The 22,211-nt window shown below is 41.8% G+C and overlaps 2 protein-coding genes across 2 annotated transcripts; both read left to right on the forward strand.

Annotated features, from left to right (window-relative positions):
- The first annotated feature begins 840 nt into the window (after positions 1-840).
- Positions 841-12,208, forward strand: dgkab (diacylglycerol kinase, alpha b). The gene is made up of 24 exons (XM_030375548.1): positions 841-1,017; positions 1,668-1,746; positions 2,116-2,192; positions 2,330-2,468; positions 3,220-3,294; positions 3,551-3,600; positions 3,846-3,920; positions 4,123-4,239; positions 4,694-4,811; positions 5,030-5,118; positions 5,843-5,953; positions 6,111-6,206; positions 6,402-6,473; positions 6,764-6,837; positions 6,948-7,022; positions 7,124-7,209; positions 7,646-7,735; positions 8,200-8,360; positions 8,463-8,527; positions 8,632-8,722; positions 8,871-9,060; positions 9,222-9,342; positions 9,446-9,506; positions 9,903-12,208. Exons 2-24 carry the CDS (start codon positions 1,677-1,679, stop codon positions 9,981-9,983), a joined length of 2,184 nt encoding a protein of 727 aa, XP_030231408.1. The 5' UTR covers positions 841-1,017; positions 1,668-1,676; the 3' UTR covers positions 9,984-12,208.
- A 466-nt stretch (positions 12,209-12,674) lies between these two features.
- LOC115557610 (probable nuclear hormone receptor HR38) lies at positions 12,675-17,454 on the forward strand. Its single transcript, XM_030375549.1, has 7 exons — positions 12,675-12,791; positions 13,653-14,487; positions 14,613-14,742; positions 15,000-15,163; positions 15,293-15,495; positions 15,648-15,826; positions 15,934-17,454. Exons 2-7 carry the CDS (start codon positions 13,654-13,656, stop codon positions 16,194-16,196), a joined length of 1,773 nt encoding a protein of 590 aa, XP_030231409.1. The 5' UTR covers positions 12,675-12,791; position 13,653; the 3' UTR covers positions 16,197-17,454.
- Positions 17,455-22,211: the final 4,757 nt, after the last annotated feature.

Below are 22,211 nucleotides of genomic sequence, written 5' to 3' on the forward strand. Positions count from 1 at the left end.
ATTAAGCCAATTAGGCTTAGGTATAGGCTACCTGGGCCATTCAAATCACGCGCGACGAACTTTTTGCCTGTAAATTAAATTGTAAGTGATCTTTTATCTGATGTAGGCCTATATCAACGGGTTGCCTGTAGTATGGCTTTCTGACCATTGAATTGCAGTGGGTCAAAAACAATAACACTTATGCTCCAGGCGTCTCTGCACTGCCGAGACCTGTGTTTCTTGTTGTATGTTGCTTGTTGTGCATGTTTGAGACTTGCATGTGTAATTCTGCCCCTGTCTCTACCCCACATAGATTTAGTTGTTTCTGCACGTTATATGATTTTATTCAGGACACATGAAGATCCATCGTACAATGTATAAAAATAGACTCAATTCAAAAACAACAATAAAACACAACACATAAAATAAGAGATCAGCATACAACACTTGCAGTATACAAACATGCCCTCCAATGTCTCCAGAGTGTGGATGAGAACCTGAAAGTTTCAAGCTATTATAACGGTCTAAAATTTCCTTTAAGGCAAATATACACATATCAGTACCATGTTTACGTTTAAAACCGAATTGGTTATCTGTGGTAAGAATATACTTTTCCAACCTGCTGAGGAGGATTTCCTCCAAGATTTTGGAAACAATGCTGGCTAAAGCTATGGGCCTATAATTGTCTATGCTGTTAATTTTGCCAGCTTTGTCCTTAAGAACCGGCACTAATAGTATAGTAGGCTACTGGTAAAATGGCATCAGGCAGAGACCCATGGCCTAAGAATCCTGTCATACATAGAGCAAGCAGAGTAAAACGTTAGTGGCACTAACTGTAATTATGTCAGAGAAGCTCCTGCTCCGCCCACTGTTAATCCCGTATATCCACCAACACACTGTCAGGCATTTATCCACAACACGAATACAAGCTCCTCAAGAGTCGCCTGCAAGTTACCTTTTCGATATCTACAATTTGACATTTAAGAGCGAATTTTCGTTGATTCACTTCTGACGGGGTTGAGCAATACCCTGCACAAGGTAAGTTTACGACTTCCACGGAGAAGTCAGCTATTGAATGTAAGAACACCTGTTTTAACAGTGAGCAAACAGAGTAAAGAGTGCATTTAATAACCATGCATGGCACTCATGGTTTATAGACTATAATCCCGACGGATGGATGCCCTTTTAAGAGCTTGGATTTAGATTTAAATTTAGATTGTTATTACTTGACATGTCGATGAATCAAAGTTTACCGATTAGGATGTCCTTTAAAATTGACGTTTGCCGACTTGCAAGAAGAGTTTATTGGACTTACTTTGAATTAATTTTTTTAGTGTTGTTAGCAACATGCATTTGTTGTTTTTACTATGTTGTCAACTAATATTTACAGCGTGACAAATCTACAAACAGAATGTGTAGCATTTCATAGGGCTGTATTTGAATCCGACTTGGATTTTTTTTCTTATACTCCTTGTGTGTGTACTATTCAACGAATGAAAACAAACCTGTTAATAACGGTGCATCGTTTGCCAACTGGCATTGGTTACTCCTTTGAGTAACCTACATATTCCTACCTCTCTAATTCATTCAACTTCACAAAAAATTGGTTATCGACATGTTGATGTTTCAAGTGTGATCTTCTTGAAAAGCAATGTTATTTTATTTGTCATTTCCCCCCATGTATGCAGCTGGCTACCATGGCACAGAGTGAAGATGCAGGGAGTGTTACGCCTGTGGACTTTATCCAGTTACAGGAATATATGGAATGTAAGCATCCACCCCTACTGAACCAGAACACTGTGGTTGTATTCTGATCCCCATGTGTCTACTGCCTTGAGCAAGAAGTGTAATCCCCGCCACATAATGTACCACATATCTGTATTCACAAGTTACATTGAATAAAAGTTACTCCTAAACGACAAATAGCAGTAAGTAAGAACTGAGAATGCTGTAGACGTAGTGTCATCAGATAAAAAAAGGCAATATACGTCAATACAATTATTTATGTATGTATCATGTCATATCATTATATTAATTATATACCATATATATTGAAGTTGGCACATCTCAAAAGGCTACTCTAGGTAAAAAATGACTGACTGTTGACGGCCTGGAAAAACAACATTCTGTTCACAGATAGTACTTTACGGGTGCAAGACGTGTTGAAGGAGTTTCATTCAGGTGATAAGCAAGGCCAGACCAAGTTCGAAGAGGTACGTTGTGGGAGGATGTCCTCTGCAAGAAAGCATTTAGCTCTTGATGTGTACTGAACACGGTATAAGTCAACCCAGGTGTTGTGACTCGCTCCACATACTCAGGCCGGTCTGTGTGTCATGTGCCTCCCCCTCAGTACATGGACGCAGCTGGCTTCGCACAGTTCCTCAAGACCTACCTCGAGGACGAGGATTTTCCCGAGGATCTCTGCGGACGTCTGTTTAAATATTTTCAACATTTTGAACACGACGAGGCGGAAACCCCGAAAAGAGAAGGTAGCGCTGACCGCTCTCCCCCAGATAACAGGACCGTCCAACAGGTTCTGCCAGCACCACCCCCCCCCCCCCCCCCACCAACCCCCTGTGCACTCATGTAATAATCACACAAGAAGAGGGATGCGGAGCAGCCAGTGGATTAACAGGCTTTACTCTTGAGTGCTCCGTGTCTGGATCATACTTCATAACTCACACCGGGTTTGAGTGAAACAATGCACGTTTGCATGAATCCCAGTACCTAAATATAAAGGATTATGGCTAAACCATGACAGAACTCATCCCAAATAATTAAAGTTAACGTCCCATCTTCTTTGTTAATTCACCTATTCAAAATATTCATAATGCATTTTGTAATTATTTGTAGTTAATCAGGATTTCATCAACGTAACAGTTTGTTATGTAACCTGTCACGTTTGTCTCTGTTAATCTACAAAGGGGAAATGTGCGTATGAATTGACCATTGACTCAAGAGAACAAAGACAATGGCATTCACACTTGCAAAAGGATTTTCTGCAGTAGTAGGATCAAACCTGTGAGGTTAGGCTGAGGGGTCGAGGGGCCCATTGAACTTAATTACATTGAGGTGTCGTTACTTAACAACAACAACTCACCGTTCATCTACATCTGACCTTTTCTGTCTGCAGATAACGCCAACCTTCCCTTTTCATCAACAACGATTTAACTATTTAAACATTTTCTGTTTGTCAGTTGGATTTTCTATGATATTGGTTATATTGGTTATTCATTTCAGATGGGGTGTTCCTCCGTGACGTTTCCTGCTACTTCTCCATACTGGAGGACGGGCAGCCGAGAGAGAAGTTAGAATGTGAGAATGGTCCTTTCTTTATCATCTCCTTAATAACATGTCATTACCATCACTTTACATAGACCTATAATTAAAAAACGATTGTTGACAAAATGTGTCTCAACAAAGGAAAATGAATGAAAGGCGTTAATATTGATCACCACAGACAACATGTCCCCTCTTAACACCATCATTCCCCAGCAACATTATTTCACCCAATTGTGTAAGTGCAGCGAACAATGGGTGCATCACTGACGCCATTTTGTTTTGCTCGCAGGTACATTCAAACTTTATGACCAAGATGGCAATGGACTTCTGGATAGCTCTGTGAGTAATTTAAAATCAATATATTTTATTATGTTAACATTTATGTTGCATTTAGTACTACGGTATTAACCGATGCAAGTCACTTTGGATAAAAGCGTCTGCTAAATGCCCTAATTGTAATTGTACTACATACAAATGGACTGTATATGTTCTCTTTTGTTTCTGAGTCACTATCTGAAATGTTTTATATATGCAAGTAGAAGGTGTTTATTTATAATCTCTTTATTGTGGATTTATCTTTTTAGGAAGTGGATCGTATAATCGCCCAAATGATGCGCGCTGCAGAATATCTGGGCTGGGATGTGACTGAACTCAGACCAGTATGAACTTAACCACTCATCACTATTGTTTAGACCTGGACATGATATTCAACCTAATTTGGAGAGAGATTGTGGCATTTTAACAGGCATAAAGCCATAAGAACAATTATGACTCTCAAACTCTCAACCATGAATTAATAATTCTTCTGAATCTCTCTGAATGCTGGTTGGAAATTTTTATTTCCTTGTCATTTTTGTTCAGGTGCTCAAGGATCTGATGGGGGCGATCGACGTGGACGGCAGTGGAAGTGTCAACCTGGATGAGTGGATTAAAGGGGGCATGAACAACGTGCCTTTACTGGTGCTGTTGGGCCTCAAGGTAGTAGCCCATCATGCTAGGCATCAGCATGCCACTTTGTTAAACGTAATTGTGTGTAAGCCATCAGGTGTTCAGGCCAATCAGCGTCATATGAGGACCTACGAGATCCATGGAAACGTGATAGAAAATTATAGACCGATTGTTCATCGAATCACCTGCAAAGTATCTTCTTTAATTGACTGCCCCGATCCAGACAGTTTCCAGGGACGACTTCCCAGTTGGTTCTCTGTAAAAAACGATCTTTGACGTTAGGTTATAACTTATAGGTATTGGTATTCCATAAAACATGTTTGATCTTGGTATTTTAAATGACCTGTTTGTCATTTACTCATATACAACTTATTGGTATTCTATAACAATGTTATTTCTAAGAATGTTAAGATAATGTCATGTACTCCTTCAGTTCTCTTTGGCACGTTTCAAATAGTTTCGTCCCTTTTGTGCTATACTGCAGATGACAGAGAGGGATGGACAGCATAGCTGGAGGATGAAGCATTTCAACAAGCCGACCTACTGTAACGTCTGTCAGGGCATGCTTCTTGGCCTGGCGAAGCAAGGACTCTGCTGCACCTGTAAGATCTCCTAACAGCCACTAGGGGGCAACCGTGTATCTTCACAGTCGGGACTCACTTTCCTGCTGATTTGAGCATGGAGTATGATGTTATACATCTTTTTGCCAATAACAATAGAAGCATGAATCCATTGACGAAGCATGAAGACACTACCTAACATTAATATGGTGATTTACTCATTTACTGTGTGATTCTATGATATATTTTTTTGCCCCCAGACTGCAAGTACACAGTCCACAGTCAGTGTGCCAACAAGACCGCTGAGCAATGCCCTCCAACCTTCGTCAGGTCTAAGAAGGAGCTTGGTGTAAGAAGCTAATACCTTTTCATTCTTTATGATCAGTACCCCCCCCCCCCCCCCCTACCAAAGCATTTATAGCTTATAGTGTCACCATTATAGTATATTGATGCATTTGTAAAACGGTCTATGAAGACTTTATTCGGTTGAATGTTCTCAGATAACAAACACCCACAGCATAACATTACTTAAATGTTAATGGGGAATGCATTAGTCAAAATGTGTGCCCTGCGTTAGTTTTGATTTAACATTGCAGATTAAAACCTTAGTGTCCACTTAGAGTAGGCTTTTTACCTCGAACTCAGGAGGAAATGTACTGCAGAAGAACAGAATTTAATTAATGAATGGGTGCTTTTATGGAATTATCTTTATTGCCGTTCTGGCTTTTGTCTTAATGGTTTCGGGATCCTGCAAAGTAGATTAGTTACTCCCAACACACAGATATGCTGTTGGTAAAGCAAACCGCTGGGTCCTTCTAACTGACTGCACCAAGAGAGATTGTAATTTAGAAATCACGCAACTCACAGTATATTTAGTTGTAAGTTATCAGTTGCTGACTTTATTCCAACAGTTTCTTTCTTTTTTTATACACAACCAGCTTTTATGAGGAACTTCATAGATCAACATTGTAATCCTAATTATCTTGTCTAGCTCAGTCTTAAGCAAATACTTAGATTATAGAAATAAAGCCAGCTTCTAATCATTAGTTTCTGCTTCTCCCGATGGGTCCCAGGTGCCTGCTCACGACTGGATCAGTGCAGACTGTAGCTCCAGAAAGTGTAAGGTGTGCCACAAGAAGATCAAGCACTTTGTAGGGAGCCGTTGCGTGTGGTGCCAAGAGATGGTAAGGCCGTAGTGATCTGTGATTGTGTGTTTTTCTGTTGAATTACGGAGGCTGATTTAATGTTTCCCTGTAAAGGAAATGTTCTTGTTCCTTTTTCCATACATAGACACAGCATGTATATCATGTGCGCCTTTTATTCATTCTATTTCTCCTGAAGCGTCATGACGACTGTTTGAAATCTTGCGTGACGTGTGAATGCGGATTGCTGAAAGATCACATCCTGCCCCCATGGGCCATATATGCTTTCTCAGGGGTAAGATGAATCAATATGATATAATGAATACCTTCCTAATTAATTAACTTTAATGAGATGCCTAAATGAATCACCGTTTTTTAGCGCCATTTAGTAATGGCGCTCTCAGTCCAAACATATCCTCTCTGGACAAAAATATTATTTTACAAACGTGTAATGTTTGCTAATGTCTTTCTGTTCATACCCTTCATCCAGGACGATAATACTTCTAATTCTTTAGAAGACACCAGTATGTTCAATGTTACCCCTGACGGACACATCCTGCAGGTTTGTGGTGGACACAGAACTTATTTTACTTGTTTGTTTTTCACTTTTATTTTCGTCGTGGGTGCATGATACATATGTAGGGCTTAGAGATGTCCTAGCAGGCTCACAGGGTGAACTTCACATGATCCCTCAGCAATGTTGAGGTATTGCAAATTGAATGGCGAGTTTACAATAATTAAATTAAATCATACTTCTACAGGAAAAAGTAGTATCCAGTGATACCGTCTCACCTAGTCAGTTAGATTTTTGTCTGTCATCTAAACACAGTGTGGGTCTTGTGTTTTTGTTAGATTGTTCCGGTCCCAGACATCCACCCTCTGCTTGTGTTCGTAAACCCCAAGAGTGGTGGGAAGCAGGGGGAGAGGTAGGAGGTCCACCCGCGGAATAGTCTTCCCATTTCTGGAGCTTCTATTTCAAATGTGGTCCATACCATGTTAGGGCTTCCTGGTAGACTGCAATGTTTCTGTTTTGCAGAGTACTGAGGAAATTTCAGTACCTTCTGAACCCTCGGCAAATCTACAACCTGCGTAACGGAGGACCCGTCCCTGGGTACCGTGATACTTGATGTTTTAAATATTGTATTGAGTTAATCATGTTGTGTGTGCTTGGAGTTATGTTTTGATTTCTTTCCCTGCTTTTTTTTTTTGTAGACTAAATTTCTTTCGCAGTCTGCACGACTACAGAATCTTAGTGTGCGGTGGGGATGGGACGGTTGGGTGGATTCTGGACGCTATAGGTAGTGTGTGTGTGTGTCTGTGTGTGTGTGTGTGTGTGTGTGTGTGTGTGTGTGTGTGTGTGTCTGTGTCTGTGTCTGTGTGTGTGTCTGTGTCTGTGTCTGTGTCTGTGTCTGTGTCTGTGTCTGTGTCTGTGTGTGTGTGTGTGTGTGTGTGTGTGTGTCTGTGTCTGTGTGTGTGTGTGTGTGTGTGTGTGTGTGTATTTGTGTCCCTCCAATCTATGTATTCAAGACAGTAGAGCCAAACTCTTACTCTGCGTTATTTACTCACAGTATCTCCCTGCTGCTCCCATATCATTCCAACCAGGGGCTAATTTTAATCATAGTAATCCAATATACTTCATTTTTTTTACAACGTCTATAAAAAGATAGCATTGATAGAAGAGCACGATTACAAAGCTAACCGGCGGATAATGTTATTTAATCTTTGTGATTTCAGACAAGGCGGAGCTCCCTGTGCGCCCCCCTGTCGCTATCCTCCCCCTCGGCACGGGGAATGACCTGGCCCGCTGCCTCCGCTGGGGGGGAGGTATGGAGGCAGCCTCGGCCCGATCCTAAACGTCTACATTAGCATAGTGGGGTGGCTCTTTCAAAAACAATCTGTCGTTCCCCTTCTATTTGAAAAGTCCATTCATTGTCGCCAGTCGTTCATTCATTATTATCACGCAATGTACAGTTGGCCGGTCGGTCGGAATCTCACGCTGCAAAGGAAGTGGCTTGATTTTTTGCTAAAATGGTGTGGTTAAAGAAATAGGATAAACCGAGTGGATTTTTGGTTGACCTAAGGCCAAATCCCATTTCTACCCCTTACCCCTTCCCCATTACCCCTCTCCCTTGTTTTGAAGGGGTAAGGGGTAGAAATGGGATTGGGCCTTAGTGTATAGCAGGCAAACAAACCAACCACCGAACAACACAATGGTTACCGCCCTGTGGCTTACAATCATAGTTTCCCTTGATATCATTTCCGTTTTTTGGGGTGAAATCTTGCCCCAGGGTACGATGGCTCGGATCTGCGCGACGTCCTGAAGGACATTGCTGGCAGCGTGTTGGCGCCGATGGACCGCTGGACCGTCCAGGTCATCCCAGACGACCCCACGGAAGACGGAGACCCCGTGCCGTACCCGATCATAAACAACTACTTCTCCATCGGGGTGGTGAGTTAAAACAATGTGGAGTTGAGTTATGAGAACAAATGTACAATAAGGACCTGCTCACCTTTTACGTCTGTGTTTGCACTTCCTTTGTGCCCTTGCAAGGATGCCTCCATCGCTCACCGCTTCCACCACATGAGGGAGAAGCATCCGCATAAGTTCAGCAGCAGGTGAGAGGACACTCATCATGAATTCATTGCTGGTTAATGCAAATCCCTTCAAAGCAACCAAAATAAGTTGGGAGTTTCATATTCTTTCTTTGTTGTCCCTTAAGGGTGAAGAACAAACTCTGGTATTTTGAGTTTGCCACGTCCGAGACAATATCTGCATCCTGCAAGAATCTGAAAGATTGTCTAACCATTGAGGTAAATTATCTCAAGTAACCCTCCATGATCTATTTTTTTCTCCATGATCACTTTCCTTGGGTTTACATCTTCGTGCTGATCGTCTTCTTAATATCTCTCTCTCTCTCTCCCTCTCTCTCCCTTGCCTTTCCTTCCCTTCCTCTACCAGTGCTGTGGCGTGCCGTTAGATATCACCTCCCTATCTCTGGAAGGCATAGCAGTGGTCAACATACCCAGCATGCACGGCGGCTCCAACCTCTGGGGCGAGTCGAAGAAGGCGGACAAATCCAGCCATCATGCGTTGGACAAGTCTGCGGAGGTCATCACCGACCGGGAGCTGCTTAAGACACGCTCTCAGGGTGGGCCTCTTCCCCTTACGTCGCCATCTCCCCATGGCCCTTCTTATCCAAATAACCGGGACGCAGCCTTTCCTGTGAGCGTGTGCTCATGGGTCTACAGCTGCCATGAAGTTTCTTCTTCTCTCTCTCTCTCATCTGTTTCCTGTGTTGTTCTCCTGAAGATATGAGCGATAAGCGTTTGGAGGTGCTGGGTCTCGAGGGAGCCATGGAGATGGGTCAGATCTACACAGGGCTGAAGAGTGCCGGGCTGAGACTCGCGCAAACCCCCCAGATCACTATCAAGTTCAGTAGCTTAACTCTTAGAACTTGAACTCTATGTGTACATGATGGTGTGGTTGAATGAACGGATCATTTCTAATAATTTCCCTTTTCTTCTCGTTGCCAGGACACTCAAACCCCTTCCCATGCAGATTGATGGGGAGCCTTGGATGCAACCTCTCTGTACTGTATGTATTATTATTATTTATTTATTTAAAATATTATTATTATCATTATTAATATATAATTCAAATTCAGCATTGAGAGAACTGAACATCTAATGAATAGACGGTGGAATGGTGGAAATGGACATTCGATTTATTTTGAACTCACGGCATTTTGTGATATCCAAACACGATGTTTACTACCATGTTGTTAATCTGCTGCCTGTAGCTGGGGCCCTTTTCCAGGATAGCGTACATTTAACAGAATCAGTTGCTATTAACTTTATCATAAAGATTTGTATATAATTATCCAGTAGTGTAGGCCAATTTACATGTGTCTGTTTTGTTGTCAATAGTACTAATATCATATTAATACAATATTAAGTTGGAGCTAACCTCTTTTTTATTTATTCATCATAGATCCACATTACTCACAAAAACCAAGCTAACATGCTCATGGCTCCACCATCCAAACGATCCGGGTTCTTCCACCTGAAGTAGGGATTCCCTGCTTGTGCTGTAAATCTTCCTACTGTTATCCAATGGACACAAAGTGCAAATCACCGTAGACAAATATGTATGCATAGGATGTTTAGGATCAATATTACATACATTTACATTTCATCTTTGCATGCACCAAAACTCCCAATTTACTCACAACTGCTTATAGTAAATGTGTTCCCTTTTTTCATTTAATTTGCATTCTTAATAATTAATGCTTATATTCCTATTTTAATAACAATAATGTTAATGTTATTATTATTCAGTTTTCCCCGTCGATGTACATAAATAATGATAACTATCAATTTTAGCTAGATGCATGGCTGGCTATGTTTAGAATCCCAGAGATAAGCTAATGGTAGCCGCTGCGCAATGTTTTCCTTTTCCGGAGAAAATTTGCCAACTCTGCATCCAGCTTATAGCTGTATCCATTTCAACTCAAATGCCAGTATTTACCCATGTTTAAGCACGGCTCTGGTTGTCTTTTTCCAAAGAGGACGAGTCCTTTTAGGTCGGGTAGAATCGAGTACAATCTCAGTGGATCGAGTTTGAGTGCTTGCTTCCATGGCTGCAGCACGCTTTGTTTGTGTGTCAATTTTCAAGTTTCATACCTGGCAACCAGGAGTTTCGGAATGGTCAGTTGGCGGAGTCAACTGGGTGAACCACACAGGTCAAATCATAAACACTTACTCTGAAACCGGAATTTGGAAATTTAAAAGGAGAACATACATATAGCATTGTCGGAGAAGCCAGTAGTTTGACTTTTATCTGATTACATATTATTGTCCTTTTATGATTTAGTGCAGTCAATTTGTTAGTCCTTTAACCAACCGTTCAAGCTAGACAACCTTCAACCATCAACTGGCATATTTAGTATGTCCTGTTTTATATACAGCAGAAATATACAAGCTTATTACTTTACAGCCATATTGCTATTCATCATTTATATTATCATAGTTGTTTTTGTGGCTTTCCTATGCTGAATCTAATTATGTTTATTGCATTTCTTTGTTTCTTTTATTTGTGTTTGTTAATCACAGCCATCCTATTTTATTCTTTATTTTATCACTTGCATCTGTTTTAGAGATAGAATAGGCTAGTGTATTATGTTGCTGTTTTAACAGTTGTAAGAGAACCATGTAAGATGAACTTTGTTAAATGTGACCAAATGTTGTTATGTGTTGTCCTTTGAATAACCAACTGTACAGATTGAGGTCTGCCAGGACTGGGTAAAGAGGTGTTCTTGCCAATGTTTATCATTGATTCAAAGGCCTAAAATCCTTGATCTCAATCATTGATTTATCATAAACTTTCTTCAGTAGAAAATACACAATTAATCAAAACAATATATTAGCTTTTGTGACCTAGTCTGCATTGTTGTTGGGTTTGTGAATTGTATTTAATCAACGATTCTGGATCATTTCTCTCTCACTGTATGTCAGTATATGGGTTGCGTCCTGTAAAAGATTTGTCCATTGACAGACTCAACACTCACCCATTTTGTATTTCTGCTTGTGAAATACAAAATGGGAAATTGAACGAAACAATTCTGGGGGCAGCAGCTGGGGCTGTCCATAGTTGTAAAGTGACCAGGGTAATGTAAACAAAGCTTAGTTACCGATCATTCTTTTAATGGCGGCGAAGGCTAAGCATGGCTCATGCGGAAAGCTCAGAAAAAATCAACAACGGTATACTTTACTGCGGGCTGGACCTTGTGCCCGTCTCGAGGACATAGCTGGCACTGTGGGAGCATTAGCGGCGTTCCTCTCGCTGGGCGAATAGACTTGAGGCCTACCTGACACTTATAACTTCTATAACTACCAGACCATCTAACTTTCCCTCGATCTTAAAAAAGAAATCAGAAGGCAGGTCCCGTGGGAAGGGGTGTGTCTGACGCGGGTGAGTGATGTGCAGTGTGGAGTCATGTTCTGTTGCTGTGAGAAAGAAAATGCATAATTAGTATACGGTTATTTTATGTTTATATTGTCGCTGACATATGGAAGTCTGCAGCTGCGACTTAAACATAATAGTGTTTGTAATTCCTGGTGACGGCTTTGCACTAACAGGACATTGCTCTTGTGCAAGCTTCTATGAGCAGAACAGGTGCTCCTGTTTTGCTTTGTTGTCCCTTTCCAATTTTAATGTGAATGTAAGACAAATACAGCCCTTTAACAGTGTTCTGAATTGTAATTATAAATATAAATAAAAAGCTATAAATACATAAATACGTATCATTCATAGCTTCTTGTTTAAACTGTATTGCTGAGTTTCAACTGAAATAGCCCATCCCTCACAAGTTAAGTTGAGCGTTGATGGCAGAGTAGCCCCTAATTAATGAATACATTCAGCCATTCCATGAAAACTGTGTTTACTGTTTTTGACACTAGACTACAATGTTGCGAGTATGTGCATTACATAATCATAGTAAAAATGGAAATGTTCTGTGTCAGGAAGTCTCCAAATGCAGTTTATTTTTATCCAACAACAGGCAATAATAGTCTCACGTGTCTTACGCTGTCTTTCTAAATTTGGACCATTCAGTCTGCCGCCTCTTGCGTCAATGGAATCCCAAGCGTGCGTCAATCTTTTTATGAAGCGATGCTATTGGTTTATGATCCGGAAAGTTTCACCGCCCACTTTACCATTTATGGAGGGAGACACGCCTTTCGTCGATGCCACCCAAATAAAAAACGCTGTATGGCTGTAGGTGTGTGCTCAGAGCAGTTGACAGAGGTGACATTCATGCATCACTCGTGTGGAATAAGTACAAAAGACCGTTCAAAGTCCGGATATTTGTGTAATTATCAGGTCAGTGAAAATATATGTATTTGCATGCAGAATAGTTGACTTTAGAGTGACTTGTGATATGCAATATTGAATATGGCTTCCACTTTTAATGAGGGGAAACCCCCTAATATAGTTATGTGGAATTATTCCAAACAAAAAGCGATGAGGACTGCTGAAAACTTTTTCCACAGATCATGAAAAAGATTGTGTATTCCATTCTACCAGAATTTATTTGTGTTTAAATCTGTGCTGCTTTTAGCAAGCCTGGTCTAGTTCTGCATGCAAAGTGTTGTTATTCTAAACAAACCAGTTTGTTTCTGGTATGTAATTACAATGCCTTGTCCGTAGGTCTACCTTACATTGGTGGAATACATATTAGTTATACATAAAGCCTACCTTCGAAGAATAGCCTATTTTAAAAGATCAAAAACGAACTACAGATTATTAGACAAGGTCATTACAAATGTTGATTCTAAATATACAACTCAAAGGGCGTGAGTGTTAATTCATAACACATTAACAGGCAGTTCCATTTCTACACAGTTTGACACCCTACCACTCTACCTGTAAATGCTACATGCTAGACTCTCCCCGCACTCTCTTTTACTAGCTCACTCCTGCTGGTAAAGGGCTGGGCTGCTATGGTCCAGCTCCCCATAGCCTCAAAACCAGTATCGCAATAATCCTATTCCTCAAAAAGCCTGACTCAAAACTGCACATTATTTTATTTGCGGTCTGTATTTTAAAAATAAATTGTTGAATTGAGTACTAAAACTTACTATGCTTTGATCAAAATGCATACTTGCAAAGTTCTTTGAATAAATATATCTTAAAACATAGCCTACTTATGATCGTGTTTTAAATCATTTCTGTTTTCTATAGCATGCCCTGTGTGCAAACCCAGATTGGGATCCTGCCCAATGACAGCCTCAGCTCTGAGTTCTTAAACACTGACCTCAATGCCAAACTGGCAATGGACATCAGTGACCAGCTAGCAGCTACCAGTGAGCAGCTGTCTGCTTCTTCGTTGCCCAGCATCAACACCTTGGTTGCCGGTGGCTACGTGGGGGAGTTTGATGCCTACTCCTGCAAGGTCACCTCCACGGCCCCCGACCCAAGTGTCTCCTTCAGCCCTTCGCCCGTAGCTGGCGGCTCCAGCCCTCACCAAAACCTCAAGCTGGATGACTTCCAGGTGTACGGCTGCTACCCGGGCTCCTTCGCGTTTGGCTACCTGGACGAGACCCTGTCCTCGTGCGGCTCGGACTACTACAACAGCCCGGTCTACGCCGCCGCCGCCTCGCCGTCGACGCCCAGCTACCAGCCCCCGGCCTCCAACATATGGGACGCCTTCAGCCCCTACTCCTCGGCCCCCTCGTCCGCAGCGGTGGAGAAGGCGGTTCTAGCACATCAGCTCTCCTTTTTCACCTTCAACCACCCGACAGAGGAGCTCTCCCCCTTGGGCCAGGGGCAGGACCAGGTCACAGAAGACCCATTCTCCCTAGTAGCCTGTCAGCAGTATGCATCCCCTCTCTGCTGCCCCCCCATTTCCCCAGACCAAGGGGGTCTAGGGAGCCCTCGGTCGATGGAGGGGAACATGACGTCCCCGCAGACCTGCAGCCCGGCGTCCGGGGACGGTCGCTGTGCGGTGTGCGGGGACAACGCGTCATGCCAACACTATGGAGTGCGCACATGTGAGGGCTGCAAAGGCTTCTTCAAGGTGCCCGGCTAGTGTTTATTTATGTGTAGCATTTGATCTTATCACTGATTTCATTAATAAATCTCCAAGCTACAATGGTATCATCACCATTGATCTAACACTACATTTGTTTTATCGTCTGACAGCGCACTGTGCAGAAAAACGCTAAATATGTGTGCCTCGCAAACAAAGACTGTCCCGTGGATAAGAGGCGAAGAAACCGATGTCAGTTCTGCCGTTTTCAGAAGTGCCTTAGTGTCGGAATGGTCAAAGAAGGTAATGTGCTGCTAAAAGTGTTAAGGCTTTCAGTGACAATTATATGATAATGTGGGTCTGGGATCCGTAATGACAGCTTGGTGAATTGATAGTAAACCAAAGCATAGGAGTCACGTTTGTAATTGGAGAGTAAGTGCCAGTTTTAGAACATGGAAACCGATACCGCAGCTGCTTTTTAACACAGAAGATGCAGTAGTAGCTGTAGGAGATCCACAGGCGTGCTAATTAAGTTTCCTTGTTTCCTTTCCATCTCCCAGTTGTCCGTACAGACAGCCTGAAAGGACGCCGGGGTCGTCTTCCGTCTAAACCCAAGACGGTTTCAGAAGCTTCTCCCACCAGCCCTCCTGTTAACATCATAGCCTCGCTTGTCCGGGCCCATTTGGACTCAAACCCAACCTCGGGGAAGCTTGACCACTCAAAGGTTTGTATTCAAAGGTTCGTTCGGGCCGGTTTAACATGCTTTTCTCCTTGAACCATCAACCAGATACATGCCAGGATTTGAGAGTGTGTGACTCCTCTGATTGTTACCTTATTTCCTCTTAATTCTTAGTACCAGGAGACAGTGGTAAGCATGTCGGAGAAGGAGGATTCAGGGGATATCAAGCAGTTCTACGACCTGCTATCTGGTTCCATGGATGTGATCAAAAAGTGGGCAGAGACCATACCAGGGTTCACAGACTTTTGCAACGATGACCAGGAGCTGCTCCTGGAATCGGCCTTCGTTGAACTCTTCATCCTTCGATTGGCCTATAGGTTGGTTTGTAACCATTCTTTCCCACCAACACCCACCACTAATTCATAAAATATTTGACATTCTTAATGTGCTTTGTTATCACTGCTTCCTGCTACTTTGCTTTCAACCGCTCATACAAAAAAAATCCCTTTGTCTTTAAACATGTGTGCAGGTCAAGTCCTGAGAAGAGCAAGCTGATCTTCTGCAACGGCATGGTCCTCCATCGCATGCAGTGTGTCCGCAGTTTTGGGGACTGGATAGACTCCATCATGGATTTCTCTCAGAACCTCCATCGTATGAATCTGGACGTGTCCTCCTTTTCCTGTCTCGCAGCACTTGTCATCATCACAGGTGAGACACACATTAATTTACTGCCACCTCAAAGCTCCCCATTGCTGTTCATTGGAAATCAGGGCTGATTTAACAATACTGACAGTGCTCATTTTCTCTGCACATAGATCGCCATGGCCTTAAAGAACCGACGCGGGTTGAGGACTTTCAAAACCATCTGATCACTTGTTTGAGGGAACACATGAGCGGAAATGGATCGTACAATATCCGAACCCAACCCAACTACCTTTCAAAACTACTAGGCAAACTTCCTGAATTGAGGACACTGTGCACCCAGGGCCTGCAGCGCATCTTCTACCTGAAACTAGAGGACCTTGTCCCCCCTCCGCCTATTGTGGAGAAAATCTTCATGGATACCCTACCCTTCTGAAAGACAAAAAACTCAGTATCAGAAAACTCAGTATTGTAAAAGGGTGATCACTTTTTAAGTGTGGATCCAACCCTGGGGAAAAAAAGTTATTCTGGGTTCTTCTCTGTTGACCATGGTTGGATGAGTATCTGCTCCCCCTAGGTCAACCCTTTTCTATTACACTGGCTTGGTATGGCCTGGTGAAAGGGTCTTGAAAAGTATTGGACTTGGAATACTACAAATATCAAGTACAAGTACAAAGAAATTGATATGTTTATATATCAGCCCCTCACATTTTTTTTACGTCTGAAGGCATTAGACATGGAATAGACATGTTTATACAAAGAAAATGGCTGATTACAAAAAGACAGAATGAACATCTGATTCAGATTTTCATCACTTTTGTTTGACATGCAAAAAACGACTAGCTCTAGAGATGCAGACAGAGTTCTCAACTCTGTGTATGTACTTCTAAGTTATGTATTTAAAAAGAATATTTGTATTGAAAATGAACCTGCTGACGGTCTCGGACCAAAGTTTACAATCATATTGTGGTTTTGATTACAATCATAAATGCCTTAAATAATTCAAAATATATACACCGTATTTGGTCTTCTGCCATGTTCAATGTTAAGGATAGGCAGTTTGGTTTTCCCATTGCCCAGAGCTAGAACTATCATAAACTAGCTCTTTGGATATAATCTATTTTGTTTGTGAGCAGCAAAGATGAGCGTTTTTTTTTGCGCAATTAGTGTCATGTCTCAAATTCAAACTAAGTCATATAGAAGGTGCATTGATGCCACTCTCCAGCTCCATTCCAAACAGAACGGACCAAGGCCATCGGTTTAATATGGCTATGAATCAATCCCTTACAAGACTTCTTTGGCATTATAAACAGGTACAGTCATATATAGACAATCCTCTCATACTTCCCCTTATAAATGGATTCATATTATTTTTCAAGAAAAACAACACTTTTAACTTAATTCATAACTATAAATGACAATATTTTTTTAATTTGAGACGTATCCATTGCCCGATCCACTGACCGTTACACTGAAACATTCAATAACATAATTGTGCGAGTTTTATTTTTGTATAGTAAGCTTTGTCATAATGTGTTGTCTTATACATTCTATTCAATGGTCATAACTTCAGCTTCTATATATTTGGTTAGCTTTTCATCTATATAAGAAATACACATGAAAGTAACTTATCGCTGACATTAGTGATAAAACATGAGCAGCTATACAATTAAAATAAAAAAGTCTCAAATCTATTCGGAACATAGGCTGTTTATTAGCTCAAGGCTTTGAATGGGTAATATTTTATTGTCACCAGGAAGCTATGTATAGTAATTAAACAAAACAATACAAAATACATCATGGTTGATAATAAAATCTATTAAAACGTATCGCTTTGAGGTTACATCCGAACATTTTTGTTTCCTTTAGGTGAGATTAAGTAACCAGCTGTTGAGTCAGTATTTGTATTTCTAAAGATTAAATGTAGGATTTCCCCAGAGCACATGATTTCATAACATAAAATAAATGCTCTTATATAGAGGCTGACCCCGCTTTTCACCTCATCTCACTAGAGTCAGCTGAGGTAAAATGCTGTAATACCAAAAATGGTCCAAGTATAGAAATACTATTTCTTGTAGTTTGTGTGCGATATGAAGTATCAAGCTCCCCCAAAAGATAACCATCAAATCCTGGTTCCCTTGGAACACTATGTCCTACCCAATGCATGAAGGCGGCTCACCTTCTGACAGTAAACATAGTTGACTGAAGCCTAGGATATCATCACACCCTGTGTTATTATGGGCACCCCATCCCCGGCGGGGAGGGGGAGAGGGAAGAGGGCTACCCTGAGAGACTTGCAGCCGCAGCACACTGTACCAGGCCCACCCATCGGCCTGTCACCCGATCCCACTGTACAGAACACCAAGCTCCTCTGGACTATGGCGTTGGCACACCAAGTGGAAAAAGTGGTTACGGGCGAACGACAGAGAGGGAGGAGGGGTGGTAGGGGATAAAGGTTATTCAATTAAACATGATTGTTATTAAACGAATAAGCTTTCAAACCCGCACCGCCTTCATGTTTAGTGAACCCTGGTTGCTCCTCCGTGGAAGGGTGTATACGACTGGAGAGACCCTTCTGACAACACAAATAAATTATATTTCATTCAATTATATGAAATTGAATTATATTACATTCGGTTAGATTACATTCAATTATATTATGTTAATTTGGGACATTCAATATGGTCAATCTCAAATCGCATATCACCTCAAAGGCCATTTTCCATGAATGTTCTTAACTATTGAAAGTCACACTTTCACAGGATGCCATCTTATTTACAGTACTGAGGATATGCCGTCTGGAACCAGGGCTGATCCTAAGTCCCGTAGGAGCACAAAATGTCATTTTATTTACAGATGTGAGGATATGCCGTCTGGATTCCTGACCTCTTCCCTGACACGCAACACTCTGGTTTCTGGAAGACGGTCTAACATTACGGCCTGTACACTTGAGCCAGTATCGTCTCCATAAAACCTGTGCTACTTGTGTCACAATGATTTACACCGCAAACATACCAATATGTCTATTTCAGTATATGCTTGTGTATTTTGTTTTATGTAAGACTTTCAATTCCCTGTTATCGAGATATTGAGCGGTCGTTGCTGCAAGGCAAATGGATTTTCTCTAAGTATATCCTCACTATATAAAATGTGACAACCTGCATTGTAGAGAGAGAAAAAGAAGAAAGAAAGAGAGAACAGGATAGAGAGGGACAGAGCAATTGAGTGAGAGAGAGGGGGATAAAGTGTGAGGGAGGGAGAGAGAGAGAGAGAGAGAGAGAGAGAGAGAGAGAGAGAGAGAGAGAGAGAGAGAGAGAGAGAGAGAGAGAGAGAGAGAGAGAGAGAGAGAGAGAGAGAGAGAGAGAGAGAGAGAGAGAGAGAGAGAGAGAGAGAGAGAGAGAGAGATTATAGCTGCAGAGGATATTGTTCCACAGGGAGGAAAGCTAATAGTTCTGCTTGTGGGGATGCTGCACCTGTCATTATTGATGGACTAGGCTGTAAATAACTTGTCTTGTGGGGACTCCTCTGCTGTTTCAAATAGCACACACAGTCTAGATGTTAGAATATAATAAACGGCACACACTTATGATATCATCATATATTATTACAATGCACACACAGTAAATGTTTTTGTCCAATAAGTTCAATAGTTGTGCTTAAAAGGCTTAATGCAGCTTTAAGTTTCATTAGAGTTAATGTTGCCTTACAATAGGCCAATGCATGAATTAGTTCTCCTCCAAGATATGTTTAATTACACACTAACGGATTGTTTGTAACGTGGGTGTGCATATAATTTATGTATGGTTGCATTTGGAAAACACTCTGTCAGTGTATTTATAGCTGGTCATTGTTGAGCCCATGGAAACCTCTGTAATTGGATCTGCACTAACAGAGTCTGGTGATAAATGTTTTGGCAGACATCACTGGCCCTGCCATCCCTGTGATAACTCCAACCATATCAGTTTCTTAAGCTCTTAGTACCTACAGAATTATATTCATAAGTAAGTAGTAAACCCATTGCCCCTTGGCCCTGTATGCACCATGGGGGGTATGGATAGATGGATGCCACCGACCGGACGCTTGTAAAGGCTGGCCCAGTATGAAAGAAAGTGGATCCAAAATGAAAGCATAATTAGCAAGCTTGAAACATTCGTGATGCCTCAACACCAAACCTTCAGGTGAATTACAGTACCTTTAGCTTTAATTTGAATAATATTATTTCTTTATTAAAAATGTTCACCCCACTAGGTAACTGTGTAAAATATCTCCCCCACATAGTTTCCTTTAGTGGGGATCATATGGGTATATGATCATACACATATGATCATATTTGATATGATAGGATGATTTGCAATATTCGCCCTAATGTATTTGTAAGACATGAATCATGCATATTTGGCTTGGTCCTTTATGACAGCAATGCATTGCATTTATAATGTTGTTGGGTAAACACTGAAAACAACGGAATGAGAAGATTTGGAATTGCAGAGGCAAAGTTAAAATTAGTAGTATTGTCCATGAAAGTTATCGTTGGATTGGCCACCAGCCAGTAACAAATAATACAAACTACGAAGCTAAGGAAATCCACTACAAGCTTTAAAGATAAATAATTGTGGTACTGCCATCCATTTCACAGACACCATACACACACTCACATGCACACACACACACACACACTCACGCACCCGCACACACACACACACACACACACACACACACACAAACACACATGCACACACATGCACACACACACTCACATGAAAGCACACTCTCTTTCTTGTTCCCATTATGTCTCCTGCCCTGCTCTCCGTCGCTCTATCCCTCACTCTCTCTCCTTGGCCTACTCACTTGTGAAGTTAGGAACTTAACTCTGCTCAGTAGGAGAACATGAGAATGTCACAATTATAAAACAAGATTGACAGAATGGCTAGTGTTGCACTGGCAGATGCCAATTTTTGGCGTGCTGCCTGGAAGTTATTCACAGCTCCCACCACACACACACTGCAGTGTGCAAGCACACACACACACACACACACACACACACACACACACAAACATGCACGCACATATACACAAACAGAGATAGAGAGAGAGGGATTGGAGATATACAGAGATTGGTGTCACTGGGGAAGGGAGGTGATGGGGTCGAGGAGGGCAGATTGGTGTTGAGGGTGGGGTGCAGGGGTATCTTGGTCACGGGGGGGATTGGAAGTTCAAGGTCACAAGACACTCATGCATAGATTGGGGAGCAGTACCCTGGCATGGCCATGTGACATGACAGCGACATCAATCAACAGATCAGATGCACTGCTTAATACGACATTAGAAGGAAATGTCTGGCACACTGTGTTTGTAAAAGTGTCAAGGTATTCCTGCCATTCGTCTGTGTTCCCGTCATGTGAATATTTGCTATAACCATTATGTGTGACAGAGTCGTTTGACCAGACATATCAGACCATCCAGGAGGCCTTCACAAAATGTGGTGGTCAGGCAGGATTCCTGCGACAGGTATTGGGCTCTTTCACCACCGTTGTACAAGGTCACGAGGAGAAAGTCTCCAGAAGGGAGCGGCTAAGTAGTGTTATTATATTACAAGTCATACGTCCCACCAGTGAGAGGGTAGTTTGCACCCTACACACACACACACCCATTGAGCTGGGGGTGTGGAGGCCCTATCAATGTGAAGAGGATGGGGGGCAGGAATTTTGTTCTATTATTATATCAGGCCCCATCTGACACGACTCAGCTCCCTGAACCTTACCCAAGTACGTACTCACATGATCGCAAAGTTGTTTCAGCTGAGTTCATTTGCCTGTCACCAAGAGTCAAGGAGTGAGTGTTTTTTTTTCTTTTTTTTTTTACAGAACAGCTATCTTTAATAGCTACTTGTGAGCTATGACCTATAGTACACACTAAATAACTAAATAAAAATCATATGTACATGAAGGACCCTCATTCTTTGATACTTTTCTACTCAATGATGTTGTATGCGATGATATTAGTTTGGAAAACCTCCTGGAACAGGCTAGGGTAGGCCACTTCTCCTACATGGTTGGAGAGGAAGAGGTGAGGGGGTCAGCTAGTTGCAATTTGAACCTCACCGCTAGATGCCACTAAATCCTAAATAATACACCTTTAAGTTAAAGTATTACATGTTATATAATACGTTACTGAGTGTTTAAAATGGGTGCTGCAATCCAAATTCACAATATAAGAGAAATGTCTCTGAGACTGAGCAAACAGCGCAAGAAGAGCTGAGGGCAGGGCCGGATTAACAAATCATAGGCCCCTGGGCACAAATGTCTGAAGGCCCCCCCCCCCCACCTCCCCGAAAAAAATCAGGAAAAAAAAATTCTATATATTTTTTTTATTATTATTATTTTAACACACACACATAATGACACATAAAGTGTAGCCGGCTTGGTCTTACTCCGCCGACTACTTTTCACCA

Source organism: Gadus morhua, chromosome 13, assembly GCF_902167405.1.
Source record: "Gadus morhua chromosome 13, gadMor3.0, whole genome shotgun sequence".
NCBI lineage: Eukaryota > Metazoa > Chordata > Actinopteri > Gadiformes > Gadidae > Gadus > Gadus morhua.

What these genes read in the sequence shown, in the direction of transcription:
- LOC115557610 (XM_030375549.1), top strand. Translation starts at nt 13,654, where the DNA reads ATGCCCTGTGTGCAAACCCAGATTGGGATCCTGCCCAATGACAGCCTC. An exon ending in GCTGCAAAGGCTTCTTCAAG is followed by an intron (nt 14,488 to 14,612) that starts GTGCCCGGCTAG and finishes ATCGTCTGACAG; the next exon opens with CGCACTGTGCAGAAAAACGC. An exon ending in AGCACTTGTCATCATCACAG is followed by an intron (nt 15,827 to 15,933) that starts GTGAGACACACA and finishes CTCTGCACATAG; the next exon opens with ATCGCCATGGCCTTAAAGAA.
- dgkab (XM_030375548.1), top strand. Translation starts at nt 1,677, where the DNA reads ATGGCACAGAGTGAAGATGCAGGGAGTGTTACGCCTGTGGACTTTATC. An exon ending in CTGCCTCCGCTGGGGGGGAG is followed by an intron (nt 7,736 to 8,199) that starts GTATGGAGGCAG and finishes ATCTTGCCCCAG; the next exon opens with GGTACGATGGCTCGGATCTG. An exon ending in AAGATTGTCTAACCATTGAG is followed by an intron (nt 8,723 to 8,870) that starts GTAAATTATCTC and finishes TTCCTCTACCAG; the next exon opens with TGCTGTGGCGTGCCGTTAGA.